Source organism: Rhipicephalus microplus, chromosome 7, assembly GCF_043290135.1.
Source record: "Rhipicephalus microplus isolate Deutch F79 chromosome 7, USDA_Rmic, whole genome shotgun sequence".
NCBI lineage: Eukaryota > Metazoa > Arthropoda > Arachnida > Ixodida > Ixodidae > Rhipicephalus > Rhipicephalus microplus.
Genome location: NC_134706.1, coordinates 70,702,419 through 70,722,385, shown reverse-complemented (window position 1 = coordinate 70,722,385; position 19,967 = coordinate 70,702,419). Strand labels below are relative to the sequence as shown.

Below are 19,967 nucleotides of genomic sequence, written 5' to 3'. Positions count from 1 at the left end.
GATCATCACAGAATGGCATGCCAAAACAAACAGGCAAAGACAATGCAATCGATCATAGACACAAGAACTCAGCTCTTCTGTTCTCCTATCAGTGAACTTTTAAAGCCATGCATGGTAAACAAAAGAATTAATGAAAGGGGAAGACAATAGAAACAAAAAGGTATAATAGTCATTGAAAAACCTCCCAACAATGAAGAAAGGAGACTACAATAAAGTAGAATCAACCCTACAAAAAATATAGTATGTTAGATATGAACGGTTCAGCCATTTAAATATTCAGATTTGGTGCTTAGATGTGGTACATAGGCATAGAAACTTGAGCCGTTTGCTAAGTATCGATGTCTTGCATTCAGAGCAGAAGCAGCTCAGGTTCTCTGTTCACCAACAGAATAAGGGTGTCCTCATTATGGAGGAAATAAATTATGTGTTTATGTGTCTTCATGATATTTACTCAATCCTGCAAGGAGTCGAATCACCTGAAAGTACGGCCACGCAGTTCTTTATTTGCCAAAAATACTGGCACCTGTACGAACCCACCAATTTAACAAACGAACTTTGTGTGCCCGAGTACGTGATTCACTGAAGCTGATGTTCTATAAGCATTAGAAGCCCTACGAACCTGAAGAATTGGTTCGTATTTGTGCCATGGACCGCAAAAATTGATTCGCTTGTTGTTCAAAACACTGAAACTATGTTTTCATTCTACTAAGCTTTACTAGATGCAAATAAACCCAAACATCACACACACCCGGAAAATTCCTTGCCAACTCCTACATAGAGTAAAGAGATACGTCACAGAGCCTGTGGCACCATGCTCTTTATACCATTTCAACATTCACGGCTAGATTTGAAGCAGAAACATGCCCAGACATCAAGCGCAGGACAAAACTCCGCAACCTTGCAATAGCCAACTGCTGGTCCACACATAGTTACCATCCCATCAGGGACACCACTAGACACAATGAGCCTGAGAGCACCTATTCATTAAAAGCAGTGTAAGTGTGAGTTGATGCACAGCATTCAGAAACAATCAGGACGATGCAGAGCTCGACCCGTGAAAAGGAAACTGATGCCTTAATACTTCAGTACTTCATATTTTTCTTGACGGAGCAGGAAGTTAACACACAAAGAAAGATTTGTTAACATGGCAGCGTTGAAGAGCTTGTTTTGAAGACATTTGCACGTCGGTGTCTTTGGTTGTGAATGAAACTCATTTTGTTCTCAACCCAGAAACTGAGAAAGGTGCAAATAAACTAAAATATTCAGATCCTTCAGTTCGAGTCAAAATTACATAGAGGCTATGTAGGTGGTAAGCAGGTGTTCTACCACAGAACGGCCCTATTGCTTGAAACTGCTTCGGGAAAAAACTATATAAATATTATGTTGTGGATGAAAGGATGAAAAACTTTATAGGACCACAATAAAAATAAATCACATATTTAAAAACAGGCAATAACTGCTCAAATATGTAACTCCAAGTCTAAGTCAGGGCATATCTATCAATGGCTAATAGATTCACAAGGGTAGCCTGAGCTTGCTTTGCATTGTGTAGGGTGAAAGCAGAAAACACAAACAAAGAGGTTTGAAACACATCGCTCGTGGGTGCGAAATCTATTTTCTGTCTCCGTCTTATGCGTTTACAACCTATACAATTAGTTAATGAATGCATAGACAAGCATATCTCTGGGAAAGTTGGTTGTACATGCAGAAGACTAACCGAATATGTAAAAGATAAAGACGCACGGGAGTAATAATGTCGACAATGTTTCGCCATGTTTACTACTCTCCTGCCCCTCTTTCTTGTGCGCTCAATGGATCTGTAGAATAAAGCAATTACAATCCATTAGAATCATTACAATAATAGGTCAGCAAGCAGTTGTGAAATAAAACTGTGACTGAAGCAATATGCATCACAACGGTAATATTTTCAAGAGTGGTTTCAGACTAAACACACAAGAAACATATCTACTGAAATGGGACCTACACGCTCGCATGATTCAAGGCAACAGTTACAATCGACCTTACCATTGCCAAGGACTATGGAAGTGGAATAACTAGGAAGCATGGAGCTAGAACCATTGCAGTTTCATTGGGCCCTAACTCTTGTAGAACAAAAAAAGCAATGAAGTGCTTTGAAGAAAAGATGAAGACAGAAGAAACGTGCCTATATACGGTAAAAAGTGAAATCATTGTTGAACTCCCTATAAATCTGTAGACGAAGTGAGCTTTCGAACAGAAGGGTGTGCTCATTCTGGTTTGAAACTGCCATAATATCCGTTTGCAGTACTCACGTATCTAGCTGCATTTGTGACTGACCAAAAGACGATAGGGCAGCTATTTAGGGTGCTCTTCACTTACACCTCTCTTGGGAAGTCGCATCATCAAGAAAGCATTTCTAGAACAGCGTGTAAGTGAACATCAGCAAAAAATTAAGCAATTGTAAAAAAAACTGCTTTAGTCTTCTACTGCCAAAGCTATCACTCATGGCACACACAGCATGCACCAGGTCTGCAGAACACACTGTCTGAAATCAAATCTGAACATCAAATTGCACCAAGATAAAAGAGCACCAGAATACATAAGAATGATCGCTAACAGCACACACAGCAGAAATAGGCATGGAGTAACCAGGCCGGCTGAACACACGGTGTTGTTGGTGTGAAAACCTAAAGCACGAATTGTACTATCGTGAAAAGGCACACTAATCTGCACACACTCACACACACAGGAAATACGGCAGACGAAAAGAAGTCGATTCCAAACCTGCACAACACATTATGCATCACACAAAAAACACCAGTACACTGCAATCTCTTTGCCATTCGTCCGAAGCCTGGCTTCAACTTCACTTTGACTGTAAGGCTTATGTCAGTTGTAATCTATGCACCTACTGATTGTGATTCCCTTGCTCTTGTAGGTCAAGCGAGAAGACACAGAACTTACACAAAGCTGCTAACGAGATACCCTTCTTTATTCAGATGACATCACGCCGATTTTTATGTAGTTGATGTAAAGTAGCCCCACGTTTATGCAGCTGTCTAAACCATTGACCCATTTGTTCAATTGGAATGTTTTTCAGTTGATCGTTACACAAATAGCTGAGGCACATGCAACAGGTGTGCTTCTCTCTCCTTAGCATGCCACCAGGCACTTCAATGCCGTATGATCTGGTCAATACTAGTCTCACAACAACGCTTTTTTTCAATGGAACTCGAGGCGTAAACGCTGGTACTCTCAAAAAAGTCTTCTTCCTTCCGCAGGGGTATGTCCAGTGCTTTCTCTCTGTAGTATTTTTTATTCACTTTGTTTTTACTAGTAATTAGTGTGCTAGTACAAAAAAAGGTAATTCAAGCAGCATGTTTCTTGTCGACAAAGCTTGTATGGTAACCTGTCAGAGGTTAGGCAGCCCTCCATTTCTATTCAAGCATGCTGTATATGTGTGGCAAAAAAAGCATGGGTGCAGCTCATGAACAACTTTCAATGCTTCCTTGAATGAATGCTTAGCTGCATTTACGATTATGTCAAGAGTTCTATTAGACGAAAGGTGGTTTGAGCTGAAACTTGGGTGCAAGCTGCCACTGCTTGGTAAAGTCGGCGAACTCTGTACATGACAACAGTGGGCCATTGTCACATGTCCACACAAATCGTAATTCATACCTGCGGAGGTCTATTGTCTGATCATCTTGTCCCGTTGCTGCTCATTGTTACAATTATGCACTTATAGGACTGAGGTGGTGGAAAAGAGCAGAACCGTTATTTAGCTTGACGCTTTCAGGAGCGAAGGATGTAGAAATATACGCTTTGTAGCGTGTCAGCGTAGTGTGCATAACGCGTGTGCTGCACAAGACAGAGGTAGCTTTCAGGTGCGAAATCGCCTCAGTTGGAGCACCGAAGTCTAAACTGTTGCAGAAAATGGCAAAAGGTGCACCGGCTCTGGAAAGTTATAGTATCACTGTACTTTCGGTAGATGCAAGTTTTTACTTGCAACGGTAAAATAAAGCTGTAATTCCTGTGGGAACAGCACGCACATCACCTGCAAATTACCGATCATGCACTCTCGCGATCAGGTGTCTCTGCTGTGGTCGTTATATTGTGCTGCAATCTACTCATCAAGTCCGCTCAATAATGATGTTTAGCTGTTGCGTGAAGGTACTCTGCATTTCTCACTAGTGCTTGTTTTATCGGTCACTTCTGAACAAATACTCACACCTGACTAGACCACCCTAACTTGACGCCATTGACCGAGAATACAGAGCAGGAACACAAAAATTAAATGTTTCATGCTGCTGTGTTATCATGACGTTAGCGAGTCAAAATCAAAATTGCATCAGCTTCGATATCGACTTCAATACTAAGGTGATTTTGTAGAATCATTGAATGGAGTCTACTGTAAAAAAGAAACGTCGGGCAGCAATAAAACGTGAAACAAAAGCTTTGTGCAAAAGACCAAAGTGTCCACACTAAAATATTCGCACGACAATGATATCACTTGCCCCGCCACGGTGGTCTAGTGGCTAAGGTACTCGGCTGCTGACCCGCAGGTCACGGGATCAAATCCCGGCTGTGGCGGCTGCATTTCCGATGGAGGCGAAAACGTTGTAGGCCCGTGTTCTCAGATTTGGGTGCACGTTAAAGAACCCCAGGCGGTCGAAATTTCCGTAGCCCTCCACTACGGCGTCTCTCATAATCATATGGTGGTTTTGCTAAGTTAAACCCCACAAATCAATCAATCAATCAATGATATCACTTAGTGAGGCTTGTTTAGCAGGTCTGAGTCAGCGTAGAGGTGGATGGTGAAAGCCTGTAATTTATTGTGCTACACTTGGCTGATCAAACTGCAGCCATGTAGTGCGTCATTGGCGTAGAAATATGAGATAAGTCTTCTGCCTCCTATAGTTCGACAAAATTGTGAAGCCCACTTCAAAAATATATCTTATGCTTAGCGGTCATTCGAACTTGGACCAAACAAATTTTTTTAATCAGGCCGCGCCAACACAAAACTTTTTACAACCACACTCACTCACACTCAAACCTACCTAAATATTACTAACCTGAACTTATTTAGTCTCAGATTCACGGCTGAATCTGAATCTAAGTAAATCATTAAACTCATGACTCATGAGTCCATCATGGCGTCAATGCTCTTTAACACACGAGTACCTCACGTCATAAGTGCTCTTCTTGGTGCCTTTTTGATACTGTACTCTCGAACACAAGCTTCAGTGAACGATACTACTTAGTGGACATGAGTAAAAACAAGACTCTAGACAAGGCTGGTAGTAATGCTGAAGATCAATAGATAGAGATGAAAAAAAATCACTGGAGCTCAGTGAGACTCACTCAAGAAATATGTTGTGCACTTTAACTCACACTCGCGAAAACTTTCTTCAACCGAACTGACTCGGACATAAACTCGCAAGAATACCAATCACCCAGACTCACATGCGACGTTCCATCTGAATCACGTGGATTCTCGAAAAAGTTCGCCGACCTGTGTACGTACTACGCCGACCTCACTCATTGACGACATTTGTACCTGCTGGCTATGGAGTAGGTCATGTTACAAATGCCTCGAAAAGCTCACAAATGAAGCTCGCGACGACAAAGCCTGTTTCAAATCGCACGGCAAGTAATTTTGTTCTTAAAGCACATGGTCACATTACGTGGCTACGCCTGAATATGTCACAGGCGACTCTGTTTCTCAGGGCATGCGCCGAAGTTTGTAGTGCAAAATCGAATCTTTTTCTGCCAAATGCGCACTCATCAAAAGAATTGGCTGTTTTGGAGTTGGTGCTTCAACATAAAAACCATCGTGAGGGTGCAACTGCACTCAACACACAGAAAGCGACTGACAAGGACAGGCGAAGTCACTAACTGGCTTTATTCAAGGAAGATTCACACCTTTATATGTCAACACACTGCGCAGGAGCACCACCACAACAACCAAGTGAATTTAAACCAGACCAGAAAAAAAGTGGAAGATAGATATGTGGTGTTTAACGTCCCGAAAACACGATATGATAATGGGAAAGAGTGATACACTAGCCAAAACTGCCACACTTCTATGTAGTGAAGGGCTCTGGAAATTTCAAACACTTGGGGTTCTTTAGCATGCACACAAACCTGATCACACGGGCTGAATAAATACGAATTCAGCATTTTACAGCGCGATTCAAGTTTCACTTACGCACTCGTCACCTGCAAATTTTTCGCACCCTCATGATGCTCTCTCACGATGGTTTCTTTGTTGCGCTCATCACAAGTCACCAAAAATGCTGACATTATTAAAAATATTAATACACTTTGTACGTAAGATGTCTAAAATTACCAAGTTATAAAAAGAGCGATAGCCTTGAAGATTGACACTTGATGCCATGCTGGTGCCGCAATGCATCATGGGCTGTTTTAATGACGTGAAAACGTTTCGCGCTCAAAATATTGGAGGGTACAATGAAGGTCCCTTCATCAGTAGTTAACGATGTGAAATTTTAGTATTTATGGAGTCTGCATGGCTGCGCCCATTGCCTTCTTGTGTCTTGGTGCCCCCTACTGTCCGTGTACGACTCAGCAAGGTGTTCGGCGGCAACGGCTTCTACTTCGCCACTTCATACGCTGCATGATCGGGTAAGTAGCAGGGTCTGTCAAGAAGACCATTTGCTGTCTTGTCTATTGTAATTCTTTTTGCTATCACATGATTCATCGCAGTAAGTGCGACGTACATCGTGTTTACTACCAGTGTCACAAGGACACATTTGATCGCGATTTGTCTAACAAATTGCGGTTTGGCTCTCGTGAATCTCGGGCAAACTCAATTCAGATCAATTTGCACCGCTTACCATCAACCTTTGTTTATCACAATCAAGAAAGTTGACCGAAATGAGCCCTGCTGATGAGCAAAGTACTCGTGTGACACCGATGTAATTCATGTATGTAGCCAAAATTCATAAATGTGTCATTTGTGCGTTCATTAACTTTCAATTTTGCTATTTATGTTGTGTTTACGATGTATACACTAAATGAATTCAAAGCAATATTGACTATGATTTTCTTAGATTGATTGTTACTTAGCACGATGTGATCACATCCATAAACATTGGCCCTTTTATCGAGTGGCAGCTTCTTGTTCGTTTGAACAGCCATTTCTTCAAGTTCCCCGGCCCGCCAGTTTAGTCCAAACCTCTTCCGTCGCTTATGTTTTTGTGGCTTTCTTACTTGGGCCAAGGTCAGCTTTAGTAAATTTGTACACGTTTCTTCGTTTTATAGCACCAATATAACTTTCTTCTTTTCATCTGTGAGTAGAAGAAAAATATTTCTAAGAAGGCGGTCATAAATGTGAAAACAACCGCCGCCTGTAAAGCGTATCCCTATCGAAAGGGTTAGGGGCTGCACGACTATTTCTTCACTTTAACCACTTGTAAATATTTGAAGAGTGAACAAATGAAAACAACATTGCTAATAAATTTGCGTTGATCTTTAAAAATTCCTTTGTCTACAGTAAACCAATCTCGACCCTCTGAATGCTAACCACTCAAATGTCGATCATAACCTTAATGATGAATTACCAGAGTGGAATAACCCTCTGATACAGACTACTTCAAAATACCCTACTGTCTTCAAAAACACCTACAAAAGCGCTCATAGATTTTAAAATGTCTTGGCACTGCTGTTTGTACGCTGTAAAGGTTTCATGAAGTCTGTCATTAAGACAGCGTCTCTTCTCACCTTTGTATTTCTGCTGCATGTCAGTGGTTGTGTATATACCTGATGACTTTAGCACAGGTAACATATTTCTGCCTGTGATTAGTGCTGCATTGCTTCCTTTCTCTCATGTGACCGACGAATTTACATAGGCCAGAAAGTTTCAGGGGTCGAAAACATCACTTATATTCTAGCACTTTCCCTTTGTTTTTGAGTAGAGCCTGCGAAAGACACTGTCTGCTAAGTACGACCGCTGTCTTCTTCTCTTGCGGTCTTTCAGATGGACTGCAGCTCCTTTTACACCTAGGATACCTTGCATGCGTAAGCGAAGTCTTGGCTACAGGCAGCTCGTTTTGAGTTGAGCGCATATGTAGACATTTATTTGTAAGGGCTTCAACCACCTTGTGATAAGGTTATCCCAACAGAGCGTTGTGCAAGTTCACGTGCATGGCCGCCCTCTTGACCACATTTGTTTGCCCAGTGACAAAGACAGCGGAGCTTCCGTGCACATTACTTCCATCAGCAACTTCCACGCCAATTTATAAACAGCTGTGTTAAGTGCAACACAATAAGTAATCTGCTGTGTGGTCACAAGATGCTGGAGCTTGTGCTACAAAACCTTCATACTGGGCATGGCAATTTCCTTAAAGCCCACAGATTCGACTGAATTAAACAGCAAAAAACGTGTCCACATAGTAGGATATTGTATAGCTCTGAAATCTAGCAATCTGTTGGTATTGTTCCCTTAATTGCAGGTCAAGTAAACGTCTTTATAGTGCTCGATCCTGCACAACTAGCCTGCTCTTACAAATACACAATTACGACCTAGCCAGAAATCGTAGAATCAAATGACTGTTTGCGAAACACTTCCAAGGACCTGGCAGTGACATTCGACATATTTCGAGGGAAGGATATGACTAAAAGAAAATATACAGCATCATTGACGGAGAGCAGTATATCCTTTGCGGCCACAGGCTGTGTATATTTAGTTAACCATTGCGTTGATATTTAGTCACTTTTACTTGGCCTGTGCTGACAAAAAAAAACATTAATGAAAGGTTGTTGACTTCTAGTGCTGTAAGATTCTCCTGCTATGTGGATGATTTTTGGATGTTTCATTTGGCATATATAGGCTGCGAGTAAGAAGGCAGGCCTGAATTGACGCTTTTCCTGGATGTTCACCAACTTCATGAAATAGCGTAGCTGCTTTTCGAATGAGGCACAAGTTAATTCCTTCTTATAAAGAGCTTTTTGAGAAAAGAAACACTCATATTGGTGGTATGAACGTTGTGTTTGGAAGGAATTGTTGCTTTTTTGTCGTGGTGTTTAAAAGTGGCTAGAAGGCAGAACAAGCACTTGGCTTTGCAGAATGCTCTGTAACAATTTCCTCATGATAAACAAAGTGGATTGTGCATTCTCCAAAGCAGCAGTCTATTTTAAGTTTGCAGGTATCGCTCAAAACATGTTGTTCGAAGCTATGAGTTTGCTTAGGTGTGTGATGAGTCTAAGGCGTGTAGACTTGAGGGGGGAGGCGCATTGAAGGCAGAAGAAAGAAATAAGGCTAACTGTAGCACATTAATGTACACTGTCTCTCACATAAAAGAGGTAAGAGGAAGGTGTTGAAGTACAGGCGGTGTACTTTCTTGCCTGCGCAGATCAACCTCCCCAAGTAAAAAGGGTGCAGCTCTGGTCACGTGCAGAAGTGAGTAACAGGTTTTAAATGCATAGTGAGCGCAATACCTCTGACAAAGAAAATGAGCCTTTAAAACTTGCCGGTGTATATTCTTAGCGAAGTTCTCGTTCCGGCATATTTAATGCCTTCAGGCAGTATGGGAGGGATCATTGTCAGCTACTCAAACGTAAAGATATCACCTGCTACGGAAAGTGTCGACTAACACTTCTAGGTTATCGTGCACCATAACACCCGATAATGTCGACAATAGTACAGCCGTCACTTTAGTTCAATTGATAAAAGTACCCAATGCATTATTCTAAGTAGAAGTTTTAGTCTTTGCTGGTGGCAAGCTGTGTTTTTTTCCGCCCTGTTTTCTTCACACCTTTATCATAATTATTGTGATACAGTCAAAAGGCTACTAATAATGTCTCCTATATTTTTCATGGGTTGATGGACTGGTACTTCTAATCGAAGGACTATACATATATTCGCACTGCTTTTTAATAAATTTCAGTGGGAAGATGGTGCTGTATCATTGTATCTTTTGTCCCTTCTCTCGCATTTGATCGGAGCAGCCATTGCAGGCGAGTTAACGTGTCAGATAGATATGCGGGGACACACTTGTCATCTACAGAATATCAACAAATATTTTACGCTGGAACACACTTAAAATCAGTTTTACAGTGCTGATTCATTGATATGTGGGGTTTAACGTCCCAAAACCACTTTATGATAATGATAGACGCCATAGTGGAGGGCTCCAGAAATTTTGACCAACTGGGGTTCTTTAACGTGCAGCCAAATCTGAGCACACGGGCCTACAACATTTCCGCCTCCATCGGAAATGCAGCCGCCGCACCCGGGATTTGAACCCGCGACCTGCGCGTCAGCAGCCGAGTACCTTAGCCACTAGACCACCGCGATGGGGCAATTGTACAGTGCTTCTAATGCCATTACTTGCAGAACACTCCTTTGGTGCTTGTTTAAACAACCCATTGTTACCTACGTCATGAGTTTTGTCCGCTTCCTCGACCCTTGCAAGTGCTGTCCTAGCAGACATTTTCAAATGAAGACGTGGCAGACTCGAAGGGAGCACAAGAGCTGATCTACTTGCTTTGGTTGTGCATTTTATGGGTCATGCATCTTTAAAACATCTCAGAGGCAATTATAGCGGCCCCAGGAAGCCTGGTCATTGCGGTGACCACGTGCATGCGGTTTTGTGTTCATGTAGCCAGCTATGTTTACGTGAAAACCACTTTAGCTCCCACCTCACTTGGCCTTCTCCAAAACCAAAATTGTGACTGAACACTTTGAAACCTTTTTTATGTAACTAACAATTCAAGGCGGGTTACGTGTGTCGGTAACTACTTATTGCAACAGAAAAAACCCTATGTAATTTTTTGTGTGTGTGTGAGTTCTCACGCTGTGTTTGTGAAATAAAATTGAGCCCTAAATGCTCCTTTTGTTCTTTCACAAGCAGGCGGTCAGTCACTCAGACAAGAATCACACGTAATGATACATTCTATGAAAACCATTGAAGTGTAGAAACCGCAGAATTGGGTTTTCTCAAAATCCATATGCGAGTCGATAGTTTAGGCTTATTTTTTAAGATAGGCTGGTCCTTGCATTTAGTCCAGGTCAATAGGTCCGGGAGATAGTTCGGGTAGAGGAGGTGGCAAGGTCAGCTTACGCAAGTGTAAGCATGCTATCGTTGCACCTTTGTGATGATGAGCGTTTTTTTCGGTTTGACAATGGGTTGTGAGCAGTTAGGCTTCATATTTTTCATTTCGACTATTCTGTTAATTTTATTCTCGTTCAAGGTTTGAGGCTTTCATTTCTTCTTTTTTCTGTGTACAGCTGACCCTTGCTTTAACTAGATAGGCAGGTAAACAGAAAATGTTAGTGTTGCAAGGTTTTGTTATTGTAAAATACCACAGTACTTACCAAAATACAAAAAAACGCATAACATCGGAGAACAAAACTGAGGACAGAACAGAAAGGGCCTCACTCGGAACTATTTGTATTATCAAAAAATCAGTCAAACTTATAACCGTAGCAACTATGCGCACACAAATAGCCTAACATGCTAGTCAAAATACACACAATAAGACCAACTACAAAAGAATGATAACAAAAAATTTACTGAACAAAAAAAAGATTAAAAAAAAGGTAATTCACCGACATGCATAGCGACAAATGTATCACTGACACACGTATCACTGTTCTTTTAAATGTAATATACACCTATATTTTATGTACCAAGATATCATTACCGTTTCCATAGACGCATACTCCAGAAAACCTTGGCTCACACTTGCAGGAACCATAATGTGCAGGTCTGATCGATTATACTTCGTCCCAGGCAGCACATAAGTTTGGCCCAATATTGGGGATAGATTGGCAGTTCATGACACAAAAATGGCCCAGTTTTGATAACGTACCACCACTAATGGCTGTGCCAGCCGAATAGAACGACAATGTTGGACCACCTTGACAACGTACCACCAATAATGGCTGTGCCAGCCTATTAGAACGGTGATGCTGGACCGGCATTGACAACTTTCGCCAATGATGGCTGTGCCAGCCGAATAGAACGGTGATGTTGGAGAAGCATTAAAACTTTCCGCCAATATCAGCCATGCCAACGTATTATAACGGCCACATTGGACCGAGTTGTACAACCAGTAGCCAATATGGGTACAGCCATGCATTTAGGCTGGCATTATTGGCCCGTCGTTCAAACGTTATTGCCATCGTCGGCTAAAGATTCAACTTCGTTGGCATAACAATGGACCAGTATGAGCTAATTTCGGCGTCTACTTCATTTGGCGCTGTTCTGGTCCCACTCCCGTGTGGATTTTTCAAGTTCGTGAAAGTAATATGCCGGGTGCATGATAATTATATTTTTGTCAATAAATCGTGCACACCTAGTTGATATGCATCATTGTTGATTGAAGTTGCGCAATGTAGACTATTTTACTGATAAACATTTATCGAGTTTGTCACCTGTCCGACGTCCGATGCGGTACTCTTCCAGATGAAACTCGTGCAGATCTGTTCGATGAAGCAACCGCGGATGCCGCTGCCGTACGTGACCCACTTCCAAATGACCCGACGCGCACGTGCGCCGGCATTCGTTTCGTCGCATCACGCCGGTGATGCCACGCCAAGCACTTTGGACTTCGCGGATATCGAACGCGACGCGTATCGCATCGTGTGTCCTGTATGCTATTGCCATGACCAATTTGCTTTTTCCGCGTTCACAGCGCTGTAGCAGTTAACGGCACACATGTGCTTGACATGTGGGAACTGGAGTTATCGGTTGCGTTACGGTGATTGAGTCGTACAACACACGCATTTGCCGTAATCTGACACACGCACGGACGTTCGCATCCTGTATCGAAACGACTACGCGCATTACCCACAACATTGCAGCGAATGGTTGTTAAAGTGTGGTGGAGTGCGTGGGCGTTGGGCACCTTGCCTCCTTGGATCGTCGCAAGTTACAATTTTGGTGTGGAATGTTTTTGTTGAATATATATATATATATATATATATATATATATATATATATATATATATATATATATATATATATAAATTGCCCTACTGTAGCCAAAACATCAGCTAGCTTACTCAGTACGTAGACCTGATGGAGCCCGTAGTACGACGCGCAAAAAAAATTTCCGTGAGTTCACATGTGCTGATGCACAGAAAACATAACGCGCAGGCTAAATCATTTATAAACAAGAAACATGCACGCTTACGGCATCGTGTTGTTTTATCAAATACAGAACCACAGACCCCTTCCACCCCCCTCCTTCCTGCTTTTCTTTAAGTTTGTGGAAAGAAGGAAGTGCTCTGCACAGATCTGACAAGCTGGTTCCAGTAAAGTAGAGTTTTATTTCACAATCGCTGTCCTTTAATAATTTTCCGTTTTGTGTGGTGGCTAAGGCCAGCTGGCTGTCTTTTGTGAAATCAATGGACGTACACGTTAAGAGCTGAAAATTATGTCAAAAATTGCTGTTATCTCCTGAACATGAGGAGGATCATTTAACAGCTGGTGTCAGAACTGTTCCTCACAACTGAAAGGCAATATCTATGAATAAATCTAAAGCTACGAGTCAGTGATGGTTTGTAGTACTGAAGACTTTTGCCTATGTTGTTAGCAGCTGCGCATTTTTTGTAATTTAGCATGTGGGATCTTCAAATTTTTTCTCACACTGTTTCTCAGCCTAGATCAGTCATATTTTTATAGTTTCCTTTCTCCCTACTCCATGCAGATGAGAAAACAGGATTTTTGTGATCAGTGAATAACTAAATCATTCGTCCTAATTATCACATACTCTGTGTGCAGTTTTGTGGTACATGTGTCTTCAGGACGTCGTATATTCAGTGGGAGAGTCAAACAGAACTGAAAGCGAGGAATGGCTCAGTTGGCCAAAGTAGCTGGTGCATATCACTCGTCCAATATTTTATATCTTTGTGACATCTACTGCCCTACACACATAAAGTTCTCATTGGTTTTCAAATTCATGCGGTATATGAACATCTTTCCTCAAGGCGTTTCAAACTGAAACGACCCTTTTCACTTTTATTTTGAAAGGCAGAGCAAGATACTTAGCTTATTTGTATTTTCAACTGCTGAAATGGTCACGTCCATTAGAGAGGCAGTTTATTTGATGAGCCACAGAAGGCACAAAAGTGCAAGCTGAGTGCTTCATAGTTAATGCAGCAGTGTAGCCAAGAAATGGGACACTGGGCAAACAGCCCACCCCTGAAATTTTCAGCAATGGTATACCGAGAACCAAATAACACATAATCGACTTGCCTGCACTGAAGACCAAGGACGTCATCCCCCTATCCCTCCACCATACAAAGTTCCGCCTATATCACATGTTATAAGTCTGTAGCCCATGTTCAAGCATTTTGTCAAGGTTTATGCGACTCTATTTTTTCAATTGGAAACGTTTTTCTAAGAGAAACAATTAAAACCCTTTAGCATCTGTGGCAACATTCGTGTATGCCATTTGTTTGTGTTAGCTGTGTCAACTGGAGGCCAGATGATTAGAGTAAAATACATATTGCGTTAAATTAACAGAACCTTCGTCCTAGTCAGTATGCCCTGACTTGACCTCAGTCTGCTGCGCACAACCGTAACTGATCACTCTAGTGAAGAAACTGTTATCTTTGATGGGTCGTTCAAATCGTGTTCTAAAACTAACGTCAAGTGTTTCTTTACTTCTCCTGAAATAATGCAATGAAAAAATAATTGCACACACATCAGAAGCCTATGCTTTCATTTTTTATGTCAAAACAAAATAAAACTTACAGCAGAATGATGAAGTATTTATTTTCATAGAAATTTAATTGGCTTGCTGAAGCTCACACAAAAGAACACATCATTTTCTTCCCTGGAATGTAATATTGAGTGTCTTGTGATTGCGCTATCTGCTTTTGCCACATTTGTTGACAGTGCATCATATTTCACACTTTATAGGCTCTAAACTTAGCAGTGTTAATAGTACTAATCGCGCGTGATTTGCAGCTAACTAGAAGAAGAGGCTTTGCCTGTCGAGCTAGTAATACACACTCAGGACATCACCACTTGAAAGAAACACCAGCCGCAACCAAGAAAGGGCACACCTTTAGTGATTAGTCCACACTTTTCATGTTTGCTGGTGTGACATTAAGGCTGGCTGGATGAGCCCTGCATCCAGTACCAGGAAGCTGCAGCGGCAAAGTCCTACTTACAAAACACTCACCATCTGAGAGGAGAAGTACTGACGTTCCAACCATCCAAAACGGAATGCCGGAGAAAAAAGCGGCGATTACTTTTACAGTTCATAAAAACATGCCAAAAGTTCAAAGTTGTAACGTCGCTGATCTTCCAGCCAAGTAAAATAAGGGTACACTGAGAAAAGATACTGAGAATACGCCATCAGAAAATAACAAAACAAGAACCGACGGAGGTTTGTCTTCATCACATGAACAGCCTTCAACTGATGCTGCCAAGCCAGTGACATGCTGCCATGCCAGTGGGCTTGGCAGCATGTCAGCAACGCCTCACGCTCACGTGATCCGCTTGCCTTTCGTGCAGTCACTCACCTTGATGTGCCTGCTGACATCCTTTCATGGGCCGCCCTGCGTAGCCGATGGAGACCCGATGTTCGTGGGCCACCAGCTGCTGCATCCTTCAACTACGACAGTCTTCGTTCAACGAGATCCTGGCTCCGAAAACGAGCGGCGTGTGCATGATGATCTTCGCAGGCACACCCCTGCCTACGTCATCGCTCAGCTGCCTCATGCCCTTTCCTTCGGTGGATGCTTCACCACTACGTCGACCACTCTGACGTCACAGCAGCACTATATAAGGCCTGACAAAACGTCGCCTGCTTCCAGTGGGCTTGGCAGCATGTCAGCAACGCCTCACGCTCACGCGATCCGCTTGCCTTTCGTGCAGGTAACATGTTCATATTCTCTCTTCACCCGCCGTACCCGATGTATGGCATTAGTCGTGCTGCCAAGCCCACGGTGTTGCCTTGCCATGATTTGTGAGTGTACTCATGTTATTCTTAACCTCTTGCTTCAAGCAGGCGATATTGAGTAAAACCCCGGTCCCAACACTCGATCCGCTTCATCACAGCCATCTTATGACATAATGTCAGTGCTGAGCGCAATTCAGAGCGGACAAGCAACACTCTTAGATGAAATGAAATCAATCCACTTAATATTAACAGAAAATGACAAAGCTCTCGACGATATAAAGAAAAGACAAGGGGAAATAGAGGGCGTTTGTTCTTCGATCGCCTTAGTCAAAGAGCAAATCCATGAAGTTCGAGGCATGGCAGAGCAGAGCACGAAGATGTTTGCGAATTTGGCTACCAGACTAGACGACTCCAAAGATAGGGCTAGATGCTCAAATCTAGTGTCCTTTGGGCTAAAAGACAATGAACATGAAACATGGAAGCAATCGGAGAAGTTATTAATTGATTTCTGCAGCGCGAGCCTTGAAACTTCCCTGCAACCAAGAGACATAGAGCGCGCTCACAGAATTAGCCGCTTTCGACCGAATAACAATCGACCCATTATTGTTCGATTTTCTCATTTCAAAGATAAGGAGGGCGTATTATCAAGAAGAGCGCGACTCAAGGGCACCAACTACAGGATTACAGCAGATTTCTCGCCAGCTACTCGCCTTGCCCGCAAAAAGCTAGTCGAATTCGGTAGAACTCAACGCAAGCCTTTCAAGCTCCGTTATGATAAACTTATACTCGATAACACTACTTACCTTTTTGATTCTACTGAGGAGAAGGTCATTCGACAGCCACGGTAGCAATCACGTGACTCTTTTCAGCGAGAATTTCCACGCACAGCTCTGTCTTTCGTATATACGAATATAAGAAGTATCCTGCCCAAACGCGACTCACTTTCACACATAACAGATACCACTGACTGCAATTTTATAGTTCTAACCGCAACTTGGCTAAATTCATCCATTTTCAACACCGAACTACAGTGCTGTTTCCCTGATTTTGTAGTTTTTCGGCGCGACCGAGAAAATAAACGTGGTGGTGGTGTCATGATGGCCGCCCATAACAGTGTTCAGTGCTCCATAGTTGATATACCCTCTCCCTTAGAAATCTTTTTTGTGCATTGCTAAGCGTCTAATCCACCTGTTGTAATCGGAGTGTGTTACCGCCCACCTGAAGCCGATACGTCTTTCACAAAACATTTCCATGATGTCATTTATTCTGCCACAACTGCATTTCCAAACGCCCCACTTATTTTATTTGGTGACTTCAATTTCCCCGGAATAACATGGTCAATGAAGCACTAACTGCATCAAAACACAGCGCTGAAAGTGACTTCTTAAACTCTCGTTTAACATTCGGCTTATCACAACTTATCTCTAAACCTACTCGACAAACAGAACACTCCTCCAACATTCTAGACCTATTGCTTACGTCTCACCCTGATTATTTTAGTACAGTGTCATATTTATCTGCCATTAGCGGTCACTCTGTTCTTCAGACAACCTTTCAGTGCTACTTACCTAATCCCAAGAAAATTAAGAGAACAATCACATTATACGATAAGGACATCTACAGAGCTATAAACGATGAACTAACAGCTTTCTCTGAATCTTTTCTAACCGATTTTTTTATGCGCACTGTCGAAACAAACTGGCACCTATTTAAAACCAAACTACAGCACCTGATAAAAGTTCACGTTCCCACCGTCACCTTAACCATAAGGTCAACATCCCCATGGTTCAACGCCTCACTAAGACGTCTTAAAAATAAAAAGAAGCGCCAGTTCCGCTCCGCTAAACATTCAGACACCCAGTACGCGTGGGACAAATACAAGGCAACAGAAAAGCTTTTTGATTCTCTCGCAGCTAAAGCCGAGCGTTTTTTCTATTCTTCTACCTTACCTGATATGCTCCGAAAAAAATCCTAAGCAATTTTGGAAAACGATGAACCCATCATCTATGACTCCTTCATCGAACATTACACTACGCGACGAACAAAATGTTTCAATTCCTGAACACTACACTTCGCATGTATTAAATGAAACCTTCTGCTCTGTATTCACCATAGAACCTGACGGTGACCTTCCCCATGCCCTTCCTGTATGCCACCCGATCATGTCGAAAATCGTATTTCATGCCAATCGTATTTCCAAGATAATCGACTCGTTAATGCTTACTTCGTCAATGGGTATAGATGGCATTAACACAAAAATATTGAAGAACACTGAAATTGTAACAAGTGCGATTTTATCTAACATTTTTCAGCAATCACTCTCATCTGGAGTGGTGCCCCAAAGAAAGGTAACTCGTATTCACCCAAAAACTATCGTCCCATTTCGCTCACAAGTGTATGCTCTAAAATAATGGAACACGTAATCTATTCCCACATAGTCGACTTTCTCGCACCTCTTCATTTCTTTCATAAAAATCAACATGGCTTTCAGAAAGGTGTTTCGTGTGACACTCAACTAGCTCTGTTTACTAATGACATTAGCTCTAGCATTGATGTAAATATACCAGTAGACGCGCTCTTTTTAAACTTCGAAAAAGCTTTTGACAAGGTTCCTCATAAACGCTTGTTCTTAAAACTTTCTTGTCTCAACCTTGACCCCTTAGTTTTCAATTGGATTTGCGACTTCTTAACTAACCGCCAGCAGTTCGTTTACGCAAATAATCTTTCTTCGTCTTTACGCCCTGTCATTTCAGGCGTGCCTCAAGGCACGGTTCTAGAACCTTTGCTTTTTCTCATATATATTAACGACTTGCCGAATAATATTTCTTCTAACATCCGACTTTTCGCCGATGATTATGTCATTTATCGCCCAATTAACAACACATCAGAAGTTCATGAACTTCAATCTGACCTTCATAAAATTGAAATCTGGTGTACAACGTGGTTAATGTTCCTTACCGCAAACAAAACGTCACTAGTCTCTTTCCATCGCCGACAGTGCTACCCATCTCCAGCATACTTCATTAACAACACTCAAATTTCATGCGTAACTACATACATGTATCTAGGTGTCCATTTTTCTTCTGATTTAACATGGTCCCTTCACATAACGCACATTACTAATGAAGCAAACCGTGCTCTCGGCTGTTTGCGCCGAAAGCTTCATCTAGCTCCTACCCCTGTCAAACTACTCGCTTATCAGACACTAATCAGACCAAAACTTGAATATGCATGCGCTGTTTGGGACCCTCATCAGAGTAACAATACTAAAACACTTGAAACAGTGCAAAGCCGGGCAGCAAGAGTCATCTTTTCAGATTATTCATATCAGTCAAGCGTAACCGAACTTAAATCTCGTGCTAACCTCACTGCCCTTTCGTCACGCTGCTGTATAGCTCGTCTGTGCCTGTTTTTCAAGTTTTATCATGGATCGCCTCGTACTCCCACCATCAAGCCAGCCCATCGTCATTCAGACCGCATCAATCACAGGAAAGCTGTCTACCCGCCAAGAGCTCACACCACTGCGCACCTTTCATCCTTCTTTGTCAAGACCGCACAAGATTGGAATGGCCTTCCTCCTCACGTTGCGCACCACTCCAGTATCATCAACTTCAAAGCAGCGATCGAGCATCTACTCCTTTAACCGATTGTAATAGCCCACCCCTCATGTAAAACCCTTTCATTGGGGCCTTTGAGGTACTGTAAATAAATAAATAAATAAGGCGAGTAACTCGCAAACAATGAGCGCACAAGGGAGATCTGTCACACGAGGTCGTCAGCAGTCAAATGACACAGGCTGGAATCGGGGTTGGTGTCAGGGTAGGCACAGGGAGGCTGGAGCCCTCTTCCTTCCGATTTACGCCTGATCCTTGTGTTGTGTTATGACTATGTGTTACGACTATGTTCCCAAGAGGGAACATAGTCGTAACACAGTGGCTATTTTTGCGGCCTCTCTGCTCTTTCTGAAGGACTTAACTTATCGTAAATGCACCCCCGGTATAGACCAATCCTGGCACTTACCCTGGCTAAAATGCATTAGGAACAACAGAAAACTCAAGTCATATGTTACCATGGCATATGTTACCAAGGCATATGTGCTCTAGTGA

The 19,967-nt window shown here is 42.3% G+C and overlaps 1 protein-coding gene across 1 annotated transcript in view; it reads left to right on the top strand.

Moving 5' to 3' along the window:
* The window catches only part of LOC142767504 (uncharacterized), a 74,941-nt gene that overhangs the window by 44,883 nt on the left and 10,091 nt on the right, over nt 1–19,967 (top strand). The window contains exon 2 of the mRNA XM_075869272.1: nt 15,474–15,836. Coding sequence (XP_075725387.1) covers nt 15,486–15,836 — 351 coding nt within the window. The 5' untranslated portion in view covers nt 15,474–15,485. The remainder of the gene's footprint in view (nt 1–15,473; nt 15,837–19,967) is intronic.